Raw genomic sequence first — 26422 nt, forward strand, 5'->3', positions numbered from 1 at the left:
TTTTTTAATAGTCCGAGAAATTTAACTATAAAAAGGAAAAAATATATCATAATCATAATGGAATTAAAGAGATAGTTGAATATGTGGAAGAAAAGAATGAGGATAAATTGCAATATTGTAATAGAGAAAGAAGATTATCTAAATGACATTAATCTTGAAGATGATGAAGGAAAATGAAAGACTATGATATAAAATTTAAATATAAGAATTAGCATTTTGTATTTTATTATTATATTTTGATTTTATAGATTGAATATTTTAACTTCATTTTATATATAATATTTTTAATGTTTTTTTCACTTGTTTTTACTTCAAAATGTCATTTTTTTATTGATAATGAATCTTACAATTCATGATTCAAAAATATTCACCATTCGAATCTCGATTTGATAATTATGATCTATACTAAAATGATAAAAATAAAAGGTTAATTAAAGCGAAAGAGTGCAGAAATATATAATCTCCATAAACCCAGGATATTTCAAGAGTGTTCCTAATGACAACTTAAACCTGTTTGACAAGTCAACAACATTCATGTTTCAAAGTTTTTTAAAGGACAAGTATATTATAACCGGAAAATCCTGCTAAAGAAACAGCAAGATAAAGAATCTACCTGCTAGGCAGTCATTCAAGTGAAAGACACAGAAAAAATGTATAGAATTCTCAGTATACAGAGGTCTTCTTATCGCTCATTAAGAAAATTATATACATAAAATCAGAGTTTAGAAATTTCGAACGATTACATATGACCAAAAGGGTAAAGAAGAAAGCTTCTACTTCCATGGACTTGGCTGGCGAGCATCTCTGAAAACAGAAGTGCCACCAGATGCCGCTGGGGAAGGGGATGATGCAATGTAACTAGTTCCTGACACTGACACTTGTGGTAGATTCGTTGGATTTCCCTGATGACCTGAGAGAGCAAAGCGAGATGGACTACCAGCAGCTCCCAAATTTGCTCGAGAAGGATTCGAAATCTTCAAAGAAAAGGTAACAACTAAGTACGGGATGAGAAAACAGGGCAACTCCAGGAAGTATTATACTTAAGCATGATTTATCACGTTTGCAGAAAAGATATGTTGTATGCATACATTCGAGGTAGTTAATAAGAACCTTATGAGTTTTTTTATAAGTACTCTAAGTAACTAGCTAAAACAAGGAGAAGGAGTAGATTGAACAGTTAAGAGAAAGGGTGGCATGAATGCAGCCTAGACTATTCAAAACAGCAAATGTAACATTATATTCAATACAAAATACAAGCTAGTTCTAAGAATCATAACAATCAAAAGTATCAGACAACAGAGTACATGATACAAGACCCTAAATTCAATTTACAATCTGTAAATTGCAATTTATAAAATTCAACAAATTAGGCACCTAATATTTTTGTACTTGATTCAACCCTTTTGGAAACCGAGTCAGTAACTAATATAATGGGGCTAATTCAGGTGCACAGCATTTAAGGTTCAGTTATAATTTGGGTTTAGTTACGCTATGATAGAATGATGAAATGAAGTGAACTGGACTTTAATGATATTAGATTCTATTGTTTGGAATGTTTAAAATTGAATGAATGGAATGCTTTCCAGTTTACGATATGCATGGACCCACTTCTTTTTCTCCCGCTTTATCACAAAATAACCAAACAGGAATAATAACTTACTTCCGCGCACTAAGATCGAAATTTCAAGCACACATAGCTCTAACTAGCATGCCACTCTTGACCCTCCTACTCCTACATGCACTAACATATATAACTAATCACAGATTCATTCCAAGAAAACAGATCATAGAGCCAAATGACAACAAACGAACCAAAAGACAGTTATACAATTCGAAGCACATCAACAACATGGATTAACTGTAATAGCTAATATACATTACCGCATTTTGTTGAACACTAGGGGTCCTTCGAAGAGGAGATTCTGACGAAGGTGACATGCTACTTGGCCGAAGTACAAGACGAGAATGCATGGTATGGTTAGCTAAATCATCCCCGTCACCACCATCCACATCACCAGCAAGATTTCCCTCCGATCCCAACCTAGGAGGCATATGCCTAATCATCGATCCAGTATCATTGGTTCCATCCCCTTGAACTGGACCCGAAGGACCACGCATCCCAACCATTTGCATACTATTTCGTCTCTTAAACTCCTCCTCCGCAGATAATATCTGCCAATTAGCACAGACCAAATTATCATTCACAAAATGAAAGGATACACACAGCACACAACCATGGTTTTAAATTGACTGGGGTTTCACCATGACCCTTGAAATTGCAGGAAAATACATGGACATAACATAACATAGATAAAAACAAATAACATCTTTGCTAATTAATACCAAAACCCTCTGCACTCAAGAGACATTTTATCATTGAATAACAATAAGTCTCAAACTTTCAAAACATATTCAATACGTCGATAGAAACTTGTGACGGTTTTGCAGTATCTACCTGCTTCAACACCAACACCAGGCTGTGTTTATTCTCATTCAAGCCATGCAATTTCTCCTCAATTTCCTTTTTCCTTTTCTCCTTTTCGTCAGGCAGATCCACATTGTCAGTGACCTAGCCAAAATCACAAACATGTGACAATCGCAAACAAAACAACGCAAAACGCAGTAAACAATTTAAGAAAAATAGCGAAAAAATAAAAAAACCGATTACCGGCTCGGTCTGTTTTTCCGTCGAAACGTCATCACCGTCAAGCGGTTTTTTCTCGGAAGCCTCACCAATCATGGCATCGACGAGCGAATCGGATTCGCCTAACGGTTTTTTGGCGGAAGTAACGGCGACCAGTAGCGGCTCTTTGTGATCTTCGTCTTCTCGGGAGACGGCGGAAGGGCCTTCAGCGTCAGCACCGGTGACGATGGCGTCGGGGGAAGGTTCAAGTTGGGAGTCGTTGGAGAGAGTGTTGTTAGGGTTAGGGTTGGAGGCTCGAAGGCGAGAGAGTGCTTTGGACCGGCGAGCGAGAAGGCATTTGAAGTCTTTGAGGGAGATTTTGGGGGCTGGCATAGGCCATCGGCGAGGCACTTCCGGTACTCGGTGAAGGTTCCCTCTGTAGAGTGAAATGGCCACCATTCTTGACTCCTTTTGGTTTTCGTTCATCTTTCGCAGCACAATTTGGGTTCTTATATACGTTTCCTAAAGAATTTAAAATATTTCAAATTTGTTTTTCTTTATGTAAACTAACACTCATCTTTATGGAAAATGATAGTTTACAAATTCTTGGAACTGTATAGTATAGAGTTATTGATGTGATGAATTTAAAAATAAATATATAAATAAAAAATAAATTTGTAATTAAATAATATGAAAAATATTAAAATAATAATATTAAAAGTTATAAGGTAGTTGTATAAAAATTTGAGATGGTTAATGTATCATTACTCCATCTTTATATACCTTCAATAGGTAAAATTAACGTAATTTTTATATACGTGATCCATTACAAATTATTTCGTCAAAATGGGGTAAAACCGAGCATTTTATAAATAAAATCAGATTTAAGAAATACTATAATATCAATGTCTAATTTTGTCAGAAAAAAATATTAAAGTTGATAATAGCGTTGTCTTCTGTAAATTATCTTATTTATAATTCAACTATCGTTATAATTAAAAAAGTGATAAAAATAATACAAATTAAAAACAATTATAAAATGTATTCTCTTAACTATCTCTATGGAGAGATGGTTTATGTAGGTTAGGTTGTGGGTGAGAAGTTCTCTTTGAACACAAGACATCTTTGAATGCTTCTTCTGAATGTTCAATAGCATCAAGGAGTTCTAACAAAATTAGTTGATTAATTATATACATTTATATATGATTAAAATGATATGGATTTCTTATCATAAATTGACTACATTAATATCGGTTTCTTACATGTTTGTATCATAAAGTTAAGTTTAGCAAAAGAATATTTGAGTTTACTTTATCATGATTTATATTTGGATATTTTTGGCTCAAAAATATGTTTAATAAAATCAAATTTGTTTTGAATAATATTTTCCATTAAATTTTTCACATGAAGAAAGCTGTAGCTTGCAACCAAATAGTGAAAATACAATTGATACACATGGTGGGTAAAATGGAAAGGGTGATTGTTGAGAATTAACACTTTTTAGCTAAATTCTCTAAATTGGCAACAGAAAGGAAATCCACATGTTTCTTCCCATATACAAACAGGGTTTAGGGTGAAACTTTGGTAAAAAAAATGACTTTTGAAGAACTAAACATGACCTATATATAGTTGAGTTTGATGACCCAAAAACTTGTTCGATGATAACACAGAATTCAATCATGTGTTTTCATTAAACCAAATGCAGAAGTACTTGCATCAAAAACCCTTCAATAACATTACATTGTTCAGTATCTTATTCAGGCTTGACAATTTATCATTTCCATTTAGTACTCTGGTAGAAGATTCATGGTGACACTTGATATATGCTGTTTGTTTGAAGGCAAGAAAGAACAAGAGCAGTGACATGCTAGTCCAGAATACACCATAGGTAGATACATTTCGTCACTGGGAAATTATTATTCCAAAATTTAACTCAAGTTGGATGGTTCCTCCATAAGGTGAGGAAAACTTAGAAACATTTCATTTTCTTGATCAAGCATGGCTTCTATGAATGAAGTGTCAGAGGATGATGAAAATTGGAAGTCACTACCTAAGGCCTTTTGTGACTTGACCTCTTTATTATTCCAACTCTGTCTGGTCACCACATTCTCTATTTGGCTAACCAAGTTCTTTGAAACTATGATGTCTTTTTCCTGGTAATCAAGTGGTGTAAAAGCATCTTCCAGAAGGAAGTCATTCCAACTAAAAGCTGAAGTGGAACAAGTAGAAGGAGTAGATGGTGATGAAGTTTTTGACAAACGATCTTCTCCAAACACAGATCCTGGGATGGTCTCGTTCTGAAATTCTATGCTGTTTGAGGCACGTGACACCTTTGGTATGGCTTGGAACTGGACAAGATCCATTGAGAGGTTATCACCATGGTTTCTATTGAATAAAAAGTTATTTCCAGTGGTTTCTATTTGGGGTGGTAGCTTTGGTTGGTCATTGATGTTTGTGAATCCTTGTGGCATGGTTTGATGGGGTTCTGATTTCAGCATCATTGCACTCTTGAACTCTTTATTGATAGACCCTATTCGGGCACTTGGTTTCTGGCAACCCCCAATGTTTCCATAGTCAGCAATGAGTTTAGAAAAAGGCTTGTGGGTAACAGGATCAATCCCCATTTGAGAGAGTTTCTTTTTCAGCTTTGTGTTCCAGTAGATCTTTACATCATTGTCTGTTCTCCCAGGAAGTTGTTGGGCTATTATAGACCACCTGTAACGGATATTAAAACTGTCATATATCATTCTTAATGCCCTAAACATGAAAAGTCAGCAATTATACTTGTCATGAACATTGGATATAAAAACAATGGTATAGAATAAAGAGCATATCATCATGTGGTGCTCATAGAACAAAGTACAGCAAAGGCAATAGATACTGTTCTCTCTTAGCACTCTGCTTCTTTCTATTACCAAGAATTAACTCCCCAATACAACTGTTATTGAAGCTCTAGATTTGTAGAACATTCAAAATAGCAACCAAGGAGAGCAATACCAACTGGAGATTCTGGCTAGAGTTGGAAGAAAGACAAAGAAACTCAAGGGAAACATATGATCCATTTATTTTCTTATGCAACAAAACAACCAGAAAGCAAAGAGCTGCATGACTACAACAATACATGGTCATAAGGTGGCTGCATTCAGTCACAAAATAATTCAAAAAGAAAGTCGAGAAGCAAGAGCAGTTGAAGAATTATGCCACAATATTCACCTGCTACCTATGGCTGCGTGAAGCTTAATGATTAGATCTTCTTCTTGGGCTGTGAAATTGTCGTGCTTAAGATCAGGCCTGAGGCAGTTAGCCCACCTAAGCCTACAACTCTTTCCACACCTCTTGAGCCCTGTATTAATGTTCCCAAATGCAAAGCTTTAAAGTCAAGAAGTGGAAAATTGAGCTAGAGAAATTACATGGAAGTTTAAAAAATAAAGTTCTCTAACTTGTTTTTTTGGGGACAGAAGTCCAGTTACCAGATCCATGCTTGGAGCCAAATGCAAGCTTCTTTGTATCTTCTTCTGTGGTCCACACACCCCTTTTGACATTGACTTTTTCACAAGGAGACCTCACCATCTCTTTTATTATGATTCAAGGGCTTTAAAAAAGCATATGAAAGAAAAAAGAAAATGACATAAGACAAGGACAGAGAGAGAGCTTCAAATAACTGTGTTCTGCAAACACTCTTTGTGAGGAAAGAGAGAATGGAGGAGTTGGGTTTAAAGGTAACACAAGTATGGAAGCAAGGAATGCATGAAACTTTGTTATGAATTAAACTTAATTTGCATGATGATTGTCATCATTCACAACAAACTTCAGAAGAGAGATGAAATAAAGAACACCACTCTCTAGCTCAACAATATTACTTACATGGCCACATGCTTGCACCGAATGCATTTTTAAGATCAGGTTTGAATCCGGTGAATTATTTGGTTAAACTTAGATTAAATTTAAATAAACTAAATTATGGTTGATACAAATTGATTTGTTCATTTTTCTAAAGTAAATGACTAACTGTGACTTCTGATATGTCTTCACAAGTTTTATGAGAGAATTCAGCTAATTATATTGATAGTATTAATAGAACTTTCCAACTGTATTCTTCTAAATTTTAAACTGTCAAGTTATGAGTGATGTGGAACACAACCTTTAGTTTAAATGAAAACAAGCATGAGAATTTTATATTCAAATCACTAATCTCCACCTTCTCTGTTACTCATTGCTCTCTCTTTCTCCCAAAATTATTCTTCATGTTATACAATCTCAACTAGTTTAGTTGTTAAAAAAGCATTGTAAATATCTTGATTTAAGATAAATATAATTAGTTTTGGAGAATAGAGAGTTAAAGGTCCGAAGACTTTATTAAGAAATGGACTGTGCTACAGTTTAAGAATTTTGGTGTAAAATTGTGAGGGATATATAAGGACTTTTAAGAACATGTAAATGAGAAGGGATACTTATACAATTTTGACAAAATGATTACTACTTATAAGATGTTGATATGAGATAAAATTGTTTTCTTCTAAAACTAAATTGATATAGATATGGTTTAAATGCAATCAATTTGTGAGGAATTATAGTGCTTTTCGGATGTTTCTTGTGAAGGTTGCACACAGTCTTTAGGAATATGAGACTTCTTGTGAGGACTGCCTCTAAGAGTTGGAACTTATTATTTGAAAACATTTCTTAAAAGAAACTTAAAAACTTTAGTGTAAGTTATAGGAAAAATGGTTGAAAGTTATCACCTTTAAAACAAAAACATGTTTCATTAAAGTCTAAATATAAAATATGCAAGAGAAACAATTCTCTTACTTATTATTTTAATTAAGTATCTTTTGGATATTAGTCCATAAGATTGTCTTTAAAGTATATATGGTCTAAAAGTTTCACATAACTTTATTTTTCCCTTAATTTATCAAGTCTTTTACGGATAAAAGTTGTGAGGGAATACCAAATTCGAGTGCAAACAATACCTTAAATAAACAATATTATCTTAAAGAATTGAATTTGGAATTTTAGTGTTGTTAGTAATAACAAAATGAAGGTTATATATTTGCCATATCTTTTAACCATTCACTGAAAAGTAGTTTAATGTATCTAAAAGTTTTGCAATGATTAATCGTAAAAATGTTATCAATATAAATCTCACTAAGAAGCTCACTCACACTATAATAGCAGTCGTCTATCAATATAAATTGAATTATGCAGATCACAGTTATATACTATATATACTTCGTCATCCATCTTAAACGGTTTCAGTTCATCTTCATTAAAAACAACTATAAATTTAGCAAGAGATGATTGATTTAGCAAGAAATGGTTGATTTGTTTAATAAAAATAAGGTTGTTAATAAAGGAACATGTTGCAATAAGCATCATAGTATCATCGAGTGGGTGGCATTTGGTTAGTTATTTGAAATTTTGCAGTTGTCTCTTGCGCTGGAAACTTTAGTTTTTTATACTTGGACACAACTAGATTTGGCCGTGTGCTAGATGTTAATGATAAGCAGAACAAATAAGCATGCATACGTGTATGATTCATATTCATATTATGCGCACACAAAATTACGTTGATCACCTCCCAATATGATGCAGTGTATGTTGTTGATACTAATAATTAGTTCGCATATAATCTAAACAATTCATTCTTCACCTCTCACTTTGTTTTTTATGTCAACTCTTTTCTCTAATACATGCTTTTAAAAATGATTTATTATGTTTTTACCTTAAAACTTGAAATACATTGCTTTTTGACTTTTAAATTAAAAATATTTTTAATCTTTATTCTTTCAGCAGACGTGCTTTTAATTTCTGTGAACAAATCATGAAAAAATGCATAACTTTTTGTTAACATTGTAAAAAATAAATATTTTAAAATTGTAAAGATTACTTTTTAATTTAAAAATTGAAGAAAACAAAACAAAATACAAGAAAGAAAGATTAAATTGTAAAAAATTAATAAACCTTTTCGTAGGTATAGTATGATATTAAATAGTCATATGATAACTTGTGTTATAGGTGATTTGTTAGAAATATTTCAATTTTTTTACGAAAGCTCTCCTTCTTGGTTAACACAGACGAAATAATTTGCAATGTGAAAGATTAAAAGAAGAACGATTCATTTATATTTTTATACTGTGTGTCTAATAGCACATATTACATTTGCGAAGTATTCTGATATGTAATTACTCATAGCTAAAAATCTCAAGTATTCTTTTGAATCGTAGTCACTCATGGTTGACACTGTACATGTAATTTTTCAACAAGTCACTTCTGGCTCAACACAAGTATTCTTTCAACATGTCACTCTTGTCTTAACACAATATTCTTTAAACAAGTCACTCCTAAATCAACACAAGTATTCTTCCAACGAGTCACTTCTGGCTCAAGACAAAGAAACTTTTCTTTGTGATAAACAGATCATATGTTTCGCTCATTTGAGAGGAGTTGCGTCTTTTGACATTTACAAGGTTAAGCTTTATTTCTCAGTTTGGTAAATGAATACAAACAGTTTCTTAAAAAACTATTTAGGGCATATAAAAAATTTAGTTGTGTTTTGGTTCTTCTTGAAATGTGAGTTTTGACCTCCTCCTTCTTCTTCTTAGATGGCTTTACATAGACGTGAAGGAAAAATAGTTGTTGCAAATCATTTTCTGGCCATTGAGTCAACTTCAGACTCACTTGAGTGTCTTTCTTACGTCAGATGAGCTTTGAAATGAAAAATGCATTAAATGCACTTCTCTTCTTCAGCCAACATCTCAATAGCTGGTTGGACTTATTAGGCTTTGCTCAGATAACCTTTACTAAAAGAACATGTAAAACATAGATCTATATTATGCAGATAGTCTTATTTAGTGTTAACAATGGAAGCGCCAAGGAGTTGGTGAAGCAAAACAACTTTAAAGTGGATTATCTTGGTCAAACATAAAATATGGATCTATGAAACACAATGTTAACTTAGAACTATGTGCATATTGTCTCTCAAATGAAACACTTTTCATGATTTGTTGTTTTCACAATGGTTGTGCCTTTCATGATTTTTTATTTTCACAATGGTTGACCCGTTCTAGTTTGTCACGCATAATCCATAGTCCACACAGGCCAACAGCAAGGCGGGCTGGCCCGCAAAAAAAAGTTTGTGTGTTGACTTGGTAGTGACAAGGCAAGTTGGACTGAAAAAATAGTTTGTGTTTTTTAATTAACTATGTTTATTGTAGTGGTGCTTATGTTTAAAAATTTTGAATTAGCTATTTTTAATGTTTTTGAAATGGAATAATATTGATATTTGATTTTTATCTTAATTGAATTATTGATGTTTGACTATGTTTGAAATGGAAGAAAAAAATATTGATGTTTAATAGTAACAAATATAAGTTCAACTTCACAATTTTTCAAGAGAAAAAGAGTAAAAAAAAAATATTTTCATTGATTTTCTAAAAAAAATGAATGCGGGCTGACCCTTATGCAGAGCGGGGCAGAGAATTCAGTCCGTGTTCATTATGCGGGACGAACCTATGTGGGGTGGGCTTATGCGGGACAGGTCGGTCCACTTTGTCATCTCTAGTGTGAGACTAAATATTTATGAGTGATCCGATAGCAGATGACACCATAAACCTAAAACTTTGCTTGAATAAACTTTGATACTATATTAAAAAAATTAAATTTAAGTCTAATTCATCTTTATAAAATATAAGGTAAATATTATTTTCAATTATATATAGTCTAATTGAAATCTTTAATATTAAACTGTAATCCTTGTACAAAATTGTCTAAAGAATAACTAGGTTGATGGGAGCTCGCTAACCCATTTATGGGATAAAAGTAATTCTTTTAAAAAAAATTTAAAAAAATAGAAGCAGTTCAACGAATGACTTTCCTTAATGACGAAGAGATTTCATTCTAGACGGTAGCATGCCACAATAAACAATATAAAAAAGAACACGTTTTGGTTTCATATTTTGAAAAGTTTCAAAAGTGTTAAAAGTGGGGTGTTAACCGACATATGACTTGATAAGTAACTAATAGGTGTATTTGTAAACGCAGTATAGTTGCTTATGTTAGTCACTAAACCCTATTGCTTAAGAAATAGTGGTAAGCTTGTTTGTAACTATTTGTTAAGAAAATGTCTTTCTTAACAAAATAATTTGATTTCAGTTTATTCTATGTTTATTTAATTTTTTTGAAAAAATAAATACTTTTTAATAAGTAAACTTTATCTTCTTTTTAGGAAGCGATTATGTTATAAACTATTTATTTCACAAATACTTATTTTAAATTTAATTAAATTAGGCATAGCAGTTCGATCATGTGACGTTTTTTTATATAATACTATTTAATTTTATATTAATGTAAACTATTTTAATACTAAAAGAATAACAAACAAACAAGTTAGTTTAAGTACAAAATTTATCAATACTAGTATTAGTATTAGAGTACACTTTTGTATAAACGTTTTATATTTATTTAATATTGTAAAATAACTGATTTAATATAGAACTAATGGAATCATTTTTTTTTATACAACTAATGGAAACATGCTTATGTATGTATCTGCGTGTCCCCAATTTTTATTTTGTCATAATATTATTATAACAATAAAGAAAAAAAAATATTCAATATTTTATATTTATTAATAATTTTTAATTTAATAAAACAAATAAATAAAAGGAAATAAAAAAATTTATCAATTTGATAAAGAGGAATAAAAAGTGAACCTGGCAAGAAAAGAGTGTGAGCACCACCCCAAATAATGACTTTAAAGGTCTGGTTGAGTAAGGCGAGACAAACAACGGGTTACCATTGCAAATCCAAGTTATGAAGATTCAATCTTTCGTAATATTCATTTCTCCATAATGCAGCAAACCTCTTCCTTGCCTTGCATGAGAAAAATCGCGTCAGAAATCATAGACTCAAAATTCTATTGGCGAATTTGGAGAAGCTTCAATGTCACGTTTGTGATGAGAAGAATAGGTGATCCGTGAAGAAGGATGTAATTGGAGTGGAGAAGAATAAGTTGATTTGCTCATCGTTCACATCTCCATCCAGATTGCCCACACGAGGCATTCAAAGATGGTCGTCCACCAAATGTTGTTGACGGACATCACAGTCACAGATTGAGTCATCAGTGAAAAAACTGCTGTTGTCATTCATTCATAATTTTTTGCAAAGAAAAAATAAGAAATCAAATGATAAGAAGGAATAACAACCATGATTTATAAAGATACTGGAAAACAGTGTTCCACGTCTAATAAACTACTCCACATTCAAAATTTAAAATTAGTAACTATTTTTTATAAAATGGTAGAATATTAGTTTTAAAATTAAAAAGAAAAACAGTTTCCAAATAATCATAAAAATAATTAATTATTTATTAAATTCTTAAAAAAATGACTAAAATATTCAAGATAAAACAATAAAATAAATATTAATATAAAGATAAAATTAAAAAATACTAAAATAGCACTATGAAAAGAGTCACTCGTTTGTTTATCTCTCCATCGATCAAATTAGTCAAAGGTAGGTTCAATTTTGCATTAATTTAACCTGACTAATTTAAATAAATATTATATTATTAATATTTAATGTATTAGAAAGTATAATATTTTTTTATTGATAAAGAATTGAAATAATAAGCAATGCTCTAACCGTATATACAATTGTATTTACTATGTTTGATAAATATATTTTTTTCTTTTTCAAATATATGGTGTGCTAAGAAATGCAAAAAGTGTATTACAAGAATAACATAAAATAAGATAAAATAGAGTAACGGGTGATTTGATCTTGAAAGGGAAAACACGATTGGCATGTAACATGCACGTATCTGTGGTGGGACACTTTGATTGTTCAACAACTGCACGCGTAGTTTACGTCTACAAAAGTCACAACTTTCCATCAAACAAAGTCATAAAAAGTGTTGTATATAAAGGAAATCATATTTGAACAAATTCATCGAATTTATACAACCACGATATTTATTATTTTTTCTTTTTTCATAATTATAAAAGTTAACCTTTTCAAATAATGACATTATAAAAATAGATTGTCAAAATAAGTGTATGGCTATTATTTTTATTTTATAACTCAAATTATGGAAATGTAATACGCAAATACAGATGACAGTTTCGATGGATCATAAGTATCACAAAATAAAAGTCGGATTCATTTGTAACAATTAATAAAACAATATATTTTATTTTATAATAATGTTTTTAGGATAAACGAGAAAAATAAAATAATTATTTTTATTCATATTTTATTATAATTTCACTTTTTCATATCTTAATAATTATTTTTATTTTAATAATAGTGTACCGGTATGGGCGAGGCCGACTCCTGATTTCCCTGCCTCATACCCACCTGGCTGCCCCAGACCTGGTCTACTTGACTGAGACCTGAGGGACCTGACCGAGACCTGAGAGACTCGGTCGAGACAACGAGGTCGACAGTCTACCTGGTCGAGACCTTAGAAGATTTGGCTGAGACGACCGAGACCAGGGGACCTGGCCGATGGCCGACCCATATTACTGCTAATGCTCAAACCGAGGTCATTGAAGCTAATCCGTCGTTAAGAATTAGGTAATGCAACCCTAAGCAGGGTCCACTCCGATAAACAGGCCCAACAATGTAGGTCCATTAGAATAATATAAATAGCACGCACCCCAAGGAGTAAGGTATGTCATTTATTACTGTTAACCTACTTGAGAGCTGACCACCCGCTTTACTGACTTGAGCGTCGGAGCGCCTTCGCAGGTACCCCACCATTCGATGTCCACCCGAAACCGAGTGCCGAAAGAGAAGCAGGAGAACGAGAGGAATCTCAGCTCATCACCTAGTAACCTGACTGACCAAAAAAGAAAGAATAAGATTTCAATAGTTTTCTAGGTCTGATCTCCTAGTAGAACAAATAGTTATATAAAAGAATTTAATTGTATTAACTATACAATAGTTATCATATATACAAATATTTCAGCCTAAAAAAAGACTAACTATCATATACACTTTTCACCCTGTCATATGTTTTACAATCCCCAAATCAAGTAATTTTCTTATCGGTCAAGTTTAAACCAGTTAAATATACAAATATGTTATCTTAGGATCATACCAATTACATTCACATTGTTTATATAATCAATATAAAAAATTGTTATCTTAGGATCATAACAGTTGCACTCATAACCTATATAATGTTTCATCAAGCCTCATCCAAGTATTGGCCTAATCTACCATTTTAACCTCTAACATTCCCTACATACAATTATAATCTTTTGAAACCTTTTAGTATGAACGAAACATGAGACACTAATACAAAAATGACCAAGTGGGGCATTGCTTCACAACTGTCAATATTCCGTACGCTTGCTACATGTTGATCATATAAAGGAGAGCTTGCTTTGTACATGAGAAGTAATACACTCTTTGTAATCTTGGGCCAAAACCTCGTGTGCCTTTGTTTAGGGAATTATGCTTTGAGAATATTGAGAGATGTATATAAATTCTAATAGGATGAGTTTAGATATAATAAAAGATAAATTTATAATTAAATAATATATAAAAATATTAAAATAATAATATTGAGAATTATAATATGGTTATATAAAAATGTGCATAGTCAAGGATCATTATCCTTTTGTTTATAAATATGAAAGCTTGATGTCATTCTATGTTTAAAATTATGGTAAAGAAGTCAAGAAACCACAATGATAATTAAAAAAAAAACAGAATAGTTGTCAAGAAAAATTATAAAAAAATCTTTAAAAGAAAATGATCTTGAATTTAGATTTGAGTTGAAAAGTAAGTTACGTGAAGAGAATGTATTAATACCATACAAATGTCTATAGTTTTTAAAAAGTTTTAATTTTTTCTATAAAATAACATAACAATAAATCTAAAAAAAATTTGAAATTTTCAATTTAGGTTTGACAAAGATTAAACTTAATCTATGTATTTATATTCACAATAGAAAATTAGATTTTATATAGTTCTTTGATAAAAAAAATGTTTCATTAGTTAATATTTTTAGTTACTTTTAATGAAAAAATTTATATTAAATTTTTAATTATCAAATAAGTCTACAATCAATGAGTTTTTAAATTATTATTATGAAAATAAAATTTTTAATTATCAAGAAGTAAGTCAAATATTTAATATACTAATTTATTTAATTATGAAATAAATCTTAGACTTAATATAATAATTTTTCAATTTTTTTAAAAAAATACAAAAACTAAAAATGGCTCCCACATGTACCAAAATTAGAGGTCCTACGTGAACTACAAAGAGCATTTTGTAAAAAAAATAAATTGACCCTACAAATTGGTACATAAAATGGGCAAGAGAAAAGGGAAACAAAAAACCGTGGCCCCATTGCCTTTTAAAATGCAAATCTCTCTCTCTAATTATCGTGTTGTCCTACATGCACCCAAATTGAATAAAATTAAAACGAGTATTTTTCATTATGCCAACAAAAAAAATTAGATCCCCATTTATAAAAAGAAAAACAAAATCCAGGTCCTTGCATAGTGATAATACGACAGAAAAAAAATGTTGAGCAAAAGCTGGCCATGCAAAATATAGAATCAGGGCAAAAGCTTATTCTAAGAAACTTCCACTACAAGCACTGAAATCCATGCAACATTATTCTGGCCATCCCTGTTGGCACCCAAAAATACCAAATCGTGGCAACCACCAACCAGGTATTTCCGCAGAACTCGCACGTCTTCATTGTAAACAAAGCACCCATGCATTTTCAATACTAAACGCAACAAACAGTGAATGATAAAAAATGCAGGTGCAGTAACACGCAGCAACCACTGCATGATTCATTTCAAATTAATACTATATGATAAAAGTAAACCTATACATAAACTGAGACACGACAATCAAGCATGGAACAACAACGCAAACAAAAAAACATAAGAGAAAATGGGGAGGAAGTTGACTACTAGAAATATAACCGAATTTCTGTGAGCAGCCTCTCGAGATCTAGAGAGAGAGTTTAAAGGAGGTTGGTATTGAATATGGTAATCCATCTAAAGAAGAATTTAGTGAGTAAGATTTATAAAATAAAAAATGAAGCAAGAAAAAAAACTATCTCTCTTTTATAAATCTGGTAAAAAATTGTATATGGAGTAAGCGTGTCCCTTCCTATAAATAAACACTAGGAATGGAAGAATAGTAAAATAGTAGCATAAGTTACTACAAATAACAATATAAGTTACAATCGTCCCCCTCAAAACTGAATTATTTATAGTTTTTAATCTAAGTTTGGAAATAATATTTCTAAAGGAAGAACTATGAAGAGCCTTGGTGAAGACATCGGCGAGTTGATAATGCGAACGTATAGGGAGGGATGAAAAAGATTAGCTTGAAGCTTGTCACTAATCGCATGACAATAATCAATGTTAATGTGTTTTGTTCTTTCATGAAAAGTAGGATTGTTGTTTGTATTGTTTTTTGTAACCGCATGACATCTGCTTTGTATTGTTGTTTGTTTAAACTATGAGGGTATTATGTATAAGGGTTGAGACACCCTTAAGTGTCTCATTTTTATTCTATTAATTTATTGTTGATAAAAAAAAAGTAGGATTGTGGCTATGTGACGAGTTGATTGGTTGTCACAATAAAGAATAGTTGTGGCAGAAGTTTGCACATGGAGGTCTTGGAGGAGATAGGTCACCCATTTCAATTCACAAGTAGTAGTAGCCAAGGCACGATATTCAGCTTCCAAAGAGGAACACGAGACCGTAGATTGCTTTTTGGATTTCCATGAAATGAAAAAAGTTTCAAGAAAATACAATAACCAGTACTAGATTTTATAGTGTTAGGACAAGAGGCCCAATCTGAATCGTTAAACCCCTTTAAATAAATTTCACTATTGGAGGGAAAGAAAAGACCTTGAGAAAGGTTGGACTTAATGTATCGAAGGACATGTGTGTGCCGCTTTATGGTGATAAATAGTTGCATTGTGAACAAATTTACTAAGAAGATGAATGGCGAAACTCAGATCTAGTCGAGTGTTGGTGAGATATAAGAGTCTCCCAACAAGTCTTCGATAAGATTCAACATCATATAAAGGAGCATCAGTGGTGAACAACAACTTGAGGTCCTTCGAAAGAGGAATATGACATGGTTTACAACCAAGCATTCCAAAATCAATCAAAATATCCAAAGCATATTTTCTTTGACAAAGGTCGATCCCATGTTTTGATCGAGCAACTTCTAACCCAAGAAAGTATTTCAATTCCTCTAAATCTTTGATTTTGAAGGTTTTGTTGAGAGCTTGTTTTACTTTTTCAATGTCAGCCAAGGAATTTCCAGCAAGAATAACATCATCTACATACACAAGCAAAATGGTGAAAACAGCATCTGTTTTCTTAATAAAGAGAGAGTGATCAAATTTAGACTCAATGAAACCAATAGAAATAAGAAACAAAATAAAGTTTGGCAAATCATTGTCTGCTAGCTTCCTTTAAACCATATAAGGACTTAGTTAGCTTACAAACCTGATTTGATTGAGGCAAAATAAGACTTGGAGGAGGGAGCATATAGACTTCTTCAATGAGATCTCCATGTAAAAAGGCATTATCTACATCCACTTGATGTAAATGTCAATGTTGCGTGGCAACTAAAGCCAAGAGCAATCTCACAGTTGTTAATTTCTCCACTGGTGAAAAGGTATCTAAGTAGTCTATGCCTTCAATTTGTGTGTATCCTTTAGCAACAAGGCGGGCTTTATATCTCTCAATGGATCCATCCGACTTGTATTTTATTTTATAAACTCATTTGCAATCAATGGGAACTTTATTATCAGGTAACTTGGTCAAATACCAGGTTTTATTTGCTTAAAGAGCTTCTAATTCCTTTTTCATAATAACAGTCCATTCAAGGAATTTGCATGCCTCCTCATAATTTTTTGGTTCAATGTGAGATGAAATAGTCATGGTAAAATGTAAGTGTCTATCAGATAATGAATTATAAGATAAAACATAAGAAATGGGATATCTAGTTTTACCTTTTAAATCCATTTGAGCAGAGTTATTGATATTGTGATGGTAATCATTCAAAAAATTTGGAGTTTTTCTGATTTTGTTGGACCGTCTAGGACAATCAGCATCATTATTCCTATCTTGAGCAGTTTTGATACTAGTAGCATGATTACCTTTATCAATAGTGCAATTTTCTGAATTATCAATAAGATGACTCGAAATGGCTTTGATACCATATTAAGAAGTGGACTTTAAGCCTAACTCAACCTCATAAAACCGGCTTATAAGGTGAGGTTTGCATCCACTTATATATTATGAAATATCTTAATCTCTAGTCGATGTTGGGGACACTACGTGAAAAAACAAATGTGAGTAAATTGTCATCATTGAGGACATTACCTAGGAAATAAACATAAGTAAAATGCACTTAAGGAGAGTGAAATGCCCACGAAGATAAAAACGAAAAATAACTTAACATGGGTTAAGGTGACAATAAACGTTCATGTCCCCTTAGTGTTGCCCATACCTACACTAAATGTAATAAAATATTAGCTTGCATGCACTTTGTGTCCCCATTCTCGACGTAGTATTATTCTGCAACTTATTTTTTAATTGCATCTATTTTGTGTCCCCATTTAGACACTAACTTATTGTTATTTTAATAATTTTTAACTTGCATTGTCCCCATTCTAGACTCAATATTATTTTGTCACTTAATTTTTTTCATTGCATCTACTTTATGTTCCCATTATAGATGCTAACTTATGATTATTATTTTAATAATTTTTAGTGTGAATACAATATTTGTTATTTATTTTTGTGTCCAACTTGAGTAGACTTCACCCATGTTAGTGACTTCTTTTTTATAACCCCCACTTTTTGTTGGAAGCTAAAATAGATTTTTCTTGTAGTGTATTGAGCATGTTATTGGGTTAGAAGATTGTTTTGTTCATGTTTGTTTTCTTCTCTTGATTCTTTAAGAATTTGATTCTTATTAAGAATTAATTTCTTTGAATATACAAAACCGATTGATTCTATGATTTTTTCATTAAACAAAGAATTTAAATTTGAGTTTTTTTGCCTTCAAGGTTGAAGATAACTTGACCATAGTTTTTGTTTGATGTTTTACATTTCTCAAATTAATTTTCTTTACTAGAATTCCTCTTAGTTTTTGCTTTCACATTTCATTTCATTTCATTTTTGCTTTTACATTCATTTCATGCATTTAGTTCCTTTCAATTTCATTTTATCAAAATTACAATTTCAATTTTTGTAATGTTCTATTTTCTTTTCTAAATTCTTACAATTTCAATTCTTTAGACGATTAGATTTAGATATACTTTTTGTTTATATCTTTCTTGTTTATTGTTTCAATAATTCTATTGTTTTTTTTTTTCCAATTTTCGTTATTTACAATTGTTATTTATAACTTTTGAATTTTTAAAATTTTCGTTATCAAAACTACTAGACGGTCTGGTAAATAATTTGGTAGATGATTGTTAATTAGAATTTGATAGTTGCATTTAATTTTTATAATTATTGAATTTATCTCTATTTTACTCATTATTTTAAATTAAAATTGTAATTTTAATTTGCTTTTACATTCATGCATTACTTCCTGAATAATCTAAAACATACTCTATTTTTGGTTCATTTATTGTAATCTTATTTTCTCTATCCATTTTAATTTGTAGTTATTTTGTTCAAATGCAGTTAATTTCAATTTTTGTCTTTTGTTTTCATTTATTCTGTTTTTTTTTTCAATTTACTAATTATTATCTTCGCTTTTATGTTTGATGTAATTTTTTAATTTAAATTTCCTCAATTTTAATTTGTATAAGGAGGTTATAAAAGCAATGAAAATGTATAAGATGCATCTTTATGATTTCGATCTAGCTAGTTATATTACATTAGGAAAAAAAATTAATTTTGTTTGAAATACTTGATTCGAGTAACGGGTTTATAACGCAACCACTTCCATCTTTCTGTTCTTCTTTCAGTTTTGATTTGCCTTTTTTCCATATGTGTTTTCATTCACTTCTTTTTACTTTCAAAATTCACTTTTCTGTTATGTGTTTTTAAGCTTTTTGTTTTAACTTTTTGATTTGCTTTTCATGTTTTTTTTGTTTTTTTTTATGCTTTTCTGTTTCTATTCTTTTTAGGTTGAGATAAAATGGGGTTGGACCCAATTTTTTTTGTTATATATATATATATATATATATATATATTTAAAAACAAAATAAAAATGTAAAATATTTTGTTTTTTGATCAGCATGTAAAATATATTTAAACATTTGAATTATTTCATCACAAAGAAAATACCTTTTTACTTTTGTAATATTTAAAAAAACAATTTTAAAGATTTATATTTTTAATTTTTCTTTCCTTTCTTTTAATTATATTGCTATTATTTTTCATATATTTGTTTCTCTTGTTTTATTTTATATTATTTTTTTTATTATTTTACAACTTTCTTTCGAATTAATAGTCGTTATCCAATCAACACGATTGTTTATTTATTATTAGTTTTTAGTTTTAATTATCCGTACGAAATTGGATGTTTACAATTGTCCCTCTTTACTTAGATTATGAAAATTTGATGTTTTCATGTTATTATACTAAAAGATAAGTAAAGATAGAAACATCAATTTTATATGGATTCACAAATCAAAGGAAAACAAGGTGTACAAACCTAATTTCATGTACAGTAAAACAAAGATGTATGAAACAAGGTCAAAGAGACAAGGTGTAGAAATCTTAAGACAATAAAACAAAACAAGGTCACCAACCTTGAACATGAAAATCAACAAGGTTTTGAAATCTCATGGATGTATGAAAAACTAGGTTTCGAAACCTTATTGGTGTATGAAAACAGGCGTCAATTTAATTTGCTTAATATTTCATATTAAAATATAAATACTTATGAGTATTAATTACTAATTTACATATAAAATAATTTTTAATTTATTAATTTATATTTTTATATATTTTTGGTGATCTTTAATTAAATAAAAGCATTTTATTCTCAACTTACTTTGATGTTAATTGCAGGTTTCTAGGGAAGAATGACGATTTGGACTAGAAGATATTGATATATGCTAAAAGGAGAAAGTTGGACGGCCCTGAACGCGCAAAAGAGAGGAAAAAAAGTCCAACTAAGCAACGAGAATGTGTCGGATTAATTGGGCTATTTTTATGTTTTTATCATTAAGCCCATGAACGCGATATAGGAAGTCACATAACCCTAGCAAATTAGGTTAAATAGGGAGCTAGAGGCACAACCCTAGTGTGTCAGATTTAGAGGAAAACACCATTGAGTGAATTGTAACCAATTGGGAGAATGGAAGGGGCTAGAAGTATGCGTAGCTAATTCTACCCTTTGGAATTGAGAGTAATTTGTTCGAACTCTTATTTATTAAGGTGATATTTAAATATTTAATATTTTGTTCTTGATTGATTATTGGTATTGTTGTTTTACTTCTAAATCGTTGAGACAGTTTGAGAATCTTAAATTTGATCGAGAGGTATTTTTAAGGTTCTGACCTAAACAACAATACTTAACATATTTGAGTGCTAGAAATAGACTTGAAATGCTAATTGTCATTAACGTCTGAGTGTGATTCTAAGTTGTTTTTATAAATATGCGATAAATTGATATTTAGAAAACATTCTTCAGAATTTTATATGCGAAAAATTGAAAGAAATGATTTTTCTACGGGCATCAATCTCAATCAAATAACTTAATATTAACATGTTAATAAAAAATACATGAGAGTGAGAAAGATGAAACCTAATTCCTATTTTTCCAATTGGAGCAACAACTCTTTGAATTGTTTTCTTGTTAATTCTTGCCATCATAAAAAAATCCTCAAACCAACTTTTATTATTCTGTTTTTTATATTTAGCCAATCTTTTACTTGAATATTCAACTTCCTTGTGGAATCGATATCCGTCCTTAGGGACACATTATTACTTTTGACAATGCGGTGCACTTGTCGTAAAAAGTCATCAAAAACCTTAAGGATAAAAAGTAAGGTGTGCTAACCTTATGGATGCGAAAAAGCAATATGTACCAACCTTATGGATATGAAAGCAACAGGGTATCAAAACCTCATGGATGAGAAAAAGCGAGGTGTTGAAACCTCAAGAATTAAAAAAAAAAAAGGTTTTAAAACCTCATGGATCAGAAAAATAAGGTGTCGAAACCTTATGGACGAACAAAAGCGAGGTGTCAAAAAACCTTATGGATGAAAAAAAACAAGGTGAACCCTCATGGATTAAAAAAAGTGAGGTGTCAAACCTCATGAATGAGAAAAAGTGAGGTGTCAAACCTCATGAATGAGAAAAAGCAAGCTGTTAGAGAGATGTTGGAACCTCATGGATTAAAAAAAGTGTTGAAACCTCATTTGGCTCATATATTAAAGATATATAGGTCATTCATATGAATGGAATGAACCATCAATTCAAGACATTAAACAACAAAGTTAATGATCATTCATATGAATGAAGCGAGCTTTTATCGTAACATAAAAACAACAGAGTTGAGGATGACTATACATACGCATGAGGTGGGTCTTGATCTAAAAGGTAAAATCAAAAGCAAATGTTAGGTGGAGTTGGGCTTAAACAAATAAGCTTGTGTCAAGGATTTTGGACTTGGTATGCAGGTGCGCATATGTCAACTAGAAGTTGAGTTTAGTATGAAAAAGAAATTTATGTGCTAATCCAAGAGATAAGTATGTAGGGATGCATGAATGTATGGAAAACTAGTTTATTTATTCTTTTTGCATTTTCCAAATTTTTTTTTATTTTTATTTGCATACAAATGTTGACAATAAGAATCAATTCTTCTCTTTGCAATCATTAAATTTATGTAAATTCGACAATTTTCTTTTACCAACAAATCCTGAAGTTAAATGTCAAAATTGAGATATTATATGCTTGACTTTTCCTTTTTGACACTAATTCATGTATGCTTGAATCAATAGGTCAGTGAAAAGATTGAAAAATGAATGGAAAGGTTTGAAGGAGTATGGGATGGTTCAACATCATGTAGAGAATATTGTTTGTCGTGCACTCTTCAAATGGGAGAATCTGTGCGAGATATGCATGTGAAATAAACAAAATCTAACCCCGATTTTTGACATATTGGGGGTGAAGATATGGTATGGATGAAACTTGAATTGGTTTATTTGTGGGGTAGCATGATATACAAAGGAAAAGGATTACGCAATGACTTTTTCTCGGTTGGCTTTTAAAAGAATGTTCCATTCCCCAATGCATTTCAAACATCATTTTTTTCTTTTCTTTTTTTTCTTATTTTTTTTCTTCATGTTTCATTCATTTTGTGGTGATCGTGTTGTTAGCCATGCCATTTTGTCGTAGGATGAAGCTTTTATGAAAATCAAAGCAATCAATAATTAATTAGTATGAACTTTATTAGGTTTGTAACGTGACATGGGTTGAACGGGTACGAAAGAAAAGATATGAAGGCTCCAATAAATTTTTGTGATGATTTCAAATCATGTTTGTCTTATTTTCTCAAAGATTAAACTTAAAACAAAATTGATAATTTCCAACATGTGTCACTTTCTTTTTTTGTCCTATTGTTTTCCTATATTTTTCTTGCAAGTTTTCAGTCTAATGAACTTTTTATTTCTTGAAAATTATTTTTATTTTCCTCCACATCTTCGAAAACTAACCAATTAGCACAAATGAGGTAAACTCAATAAGTATGTCCTAATATGCGATTCCTTTTATGTATTTTGAGGGAACGATAGTGTCTATTAGGGTTAGAGGGTTCAAGCAACATGCATATAAGTGTTTCAAAAGAAAAAGTCAGCTTCTTATTCTTCATTAAAACACTAAATCGAGAAAAAAGGGTGATGTTCCCTGAAGTTATTCTCTATTTTATTTATTTTTTGCTTATGTTTTGCGTTATTTTTTGTAATATCATGGGTTTGAAGATTATGTCAAGAAAAACAATTGATTCAACTTGCAATCACTTTTGCCCCTTTTTTATGACACCCTTTAGGACTTGTTTCAGATAAAACCTTGTATAACTCATGGAATGGGAGCAAAAAGGGATTAAGCAAACTTGTGATAGTATAATGAAAGCAATCAAGGCATATTAGATTCCAACAAAATTGTGAATTTAAAAAATGTCTATTTTTGCATAAGACTGTATCAAAAAATGACTAAAATACTGAAAATGCTTCCAAGAAAATGTTTTCTTCATTTTTTATGTGGTCCTTCATGATTTGGAGTCCCTTTCATTTCCCCACAACACTTGTAGAAGTGTTTTCATGACCTGATAGAGAATTTTCCTCAAGTCTTCTTCAAAACTTAGTCATCCTAATTCAATCAAGGATTGCACCTTACACTCAATAGCCTAACATCTCTTAGTTGAATGATGAACAACTCCTCCATGGTATTCACACTTTGCATTCACATCATAACTCTTCGAGAAAGGGGGTTGTACAGGTTTCTTAGAGCAAATAGAAAGTAGAGAATTGTGGAGGAAGTTTGGTAACAACTCAAGGTAACATGAATAGGAGTAAAATTCACAACCCTCTTATCTTAGTCAACATTTTTCTAATTAGTGGTTTGGTTAGAGTTATGACCAATGTTATATTTGGGGTTAGGTTTCTAATTATGTTTGGAATGGAACTCTGGACTTGTGATAGGTTGTGTTTGGTGAAAGGTATGTGGTTGGGGAAATGTCCAGGATGATATGGTTGAGGATAGTAGGTGGAGGCCTCCTTGGCGATATATGGTAATTGGATAGTTAGGTGTGGATATGCATGTTCGTATTGTACTGGAGTATAACATGCTCATGTTGGTGTGGAAGAAACTGCATGAGCTTTTCCTTCTCTTCTCTTTCCAGACTTAAACCCAAATTTCTTCACATTTGCGACCATAGATAGGCCATGTGAAATTTTTCCACTCTTTATACCAACCTCCATTATTTCTCCAATTATGACAATATCTTCAAAGTTTGAAGAAATATTGTCCACCATGTATTTGTAGAATGGAGATTGTAAAGTGTCTATGGACACAGTTACCATCTCCTTATCATGTAGAGATGGCTCTACCTGGGCAACAATTTATCTTTATCATTGAACGTATTCTTTGAAATTTTCAACCTCTTTCTTTGTCATACTTTGCAATTGCAACCTATCAAGAGCCATATCAACTTTTCAAGGTGCATGTACCAATTCAAAGCCATGTCAACCAAGCTATCTTGAAAAAAAAAAATATCAACAACTTTTCGTCGTAAGCATGGGCAACCATTTTACCGCACCACATAATCAGGTGGTTCTTTAGGAAAGTGGCCCTTTTAAACTTTTCAAATCCTGGCACCTTAAATTTTGGAGGTTTCACTACATTTGGAACCATGCATAATTTTGTAGCATCACCAAAAGCATAACTCCCTCCTTTTATAGCTCTCAACCTTTCTTCCAAAATCTCCATTTTGTCAAGGACATGTGGTTTGCATTTTTGTGATTGTATATTGGCATATGAAATGGTTCATGAATACTTTCTTGGGGCATGGTAACTTTCACATGAGTTGTAGTAAACAAAGCTTGAGCATGCTCATGATACTCCTCAATTGGTGGAGTGTAGCCAAGAAGGAAACTATAATGAGGGAATGATTGTGTCTAGACTTCGTGGGTCCCTTTTTGTTGTAAGGGATGAGATGGATATGCAACAACGACCATCATATTCCCTTCGATGTTAGCATTTTGTACTCTCATTTGATCAGGGTAAAAGCTTGGAGGGTAGTAAGGAATACCCTTTTCAGTCATATCAATATAGTTTCCCACATTGTTCTTTATCACATTCAGAGAACTCATATAAGCTTTTAGAGCCTCATGTGATTGCTATAAATTTCTCCATTCTTCTCACCATGGCACGAGTCCTTTGAGGATGTCGCAAAACAATTTTTTTTTATTGAGTCATTATTTTAATCACCAACTATTAAATATAAATGACACAAGTATACGAGAAAGAAAGAAAAAAGCTAACCATTTTATATTTAAATTGAAATCTTGCAAGTCACAAAATTCATGTGTACATAGAAAAGAATAGAGAACAAAAGATCAAATTAAATCAAAGTGTGTTCCATTAAATGAAAGTTGAAACCTTACATCACATCAATACCTTACAAAGACATAAATAAAGTCATAAACATCAATTTTCCATACATGCAAGAAAAGGTCATGCATTGTGATTTCTTCATTAACTAACTCATGACCTTTAATTTTTGTACTTCTAAATTTTTTTGTTTTAGCAAATATAGAAACACAAAAACTTAATTTGATCCCATATTCACGTGCATAACTTACAAGATTCAAACAATCTACTTTAATTTAAAACATGCATGAATATGTTAAAAAATAGTTACAAAATAAAACTACAATTATTTTTAATACTATAGAAAACAAATGCATGTTAATGTATGAATGCAATCATGAAAAATTTATAAATGAAATATCAGGATGTTAATGTATGAATGCAATCATGAAAAATTTATAAATGAAATATCAGGACAAGTAACAATAATGTAGTTTAATCTTTCAAATAATCTTTTGTATTTCTCGAGATTTGAGAGAGACTCCCCAGACTGGGAGTTTGACATTAGGATCTGTCAACAAATTTTAAATTCATTAATTAAGTTCCTCCACTCCAATGAATACTTCCTTTGAGAGATAACAATGCATAATTGAACATCGATTTTCAACTAACGGGAGACTTCATTTTCAGCAACATTGGTAACACACTAAGTAAGATGATCAACATAAACTTAACTTTTAAG

General features: G+C 31.2%; 2 protein-coding genes across 2 annotated transcripts; both read right to left on the reverse strand.

Moving 5' to 3' along the window:
• Positions 1 to 601: 601 nt before the first annotated feature.
• Positions 602 to 3124, reverse strand: LOC137820253 (uncharacterized). Its single transcript, XM_068624223.1, has 4 exons — positions 2669 to 3124; positions 2456 to 2569; positions 1882 to 2172; positions 602 to 974 (listed from the first exon to the last, which is right to left on the reverse strand). The coding sequence occupies exons 1-4, from the start codon at positions 3107 to 3109 to the stop codon at positions 774 to 776; spliced, it is 1047 nt and encodes a 348-aa protein (XP_068480324.1). The 5' UTR covers positions 3110 to 3124; the 3' UTR covers positions 602 to 773.
• A 979-nt stretch (positions 3125 to 4103) lies between these two features.
• On the reverse strand, positions 4104 to 6193 carry LOC137820254 (transcription factor MYB35-like). Its single transcript, XM_068624224.1, has 3 exons — positions 6064 to 6193; positions 5837 to 5966; positions 4104 to 5338 (listed from the first exon to the last, which is right to left on the reverse strand). The coding sequence occupies exons 1-3, from the start codon at positions 6191 to 6193 to the stop codon at positions 4552 to 4554; spliced, it is 1047 nt and encodes a 348-aa protein (XP_068480325.1). The 3' UTR covers positions 4104 to 4551.
• Positions 6194 to 26422: the final 20229 nt, after the last annotated feature.

The sequence above is a fragment of the Phaseolus vulgaris genome, chromosome 9 (assembly GCF_000499845.2).
Source record: "Phaseolus vulgaris cultivar G19833 chromosome 9, P. vulgaris v2.0, whole genome shotgun sequence".
Taxonomy (NCBI): Eukaryota; Viridiplantae; Streptophyta; class Magnoliopsida; order Fabales; family Fabaceae; genus Phaseolus; species Phaseolus vulgaris.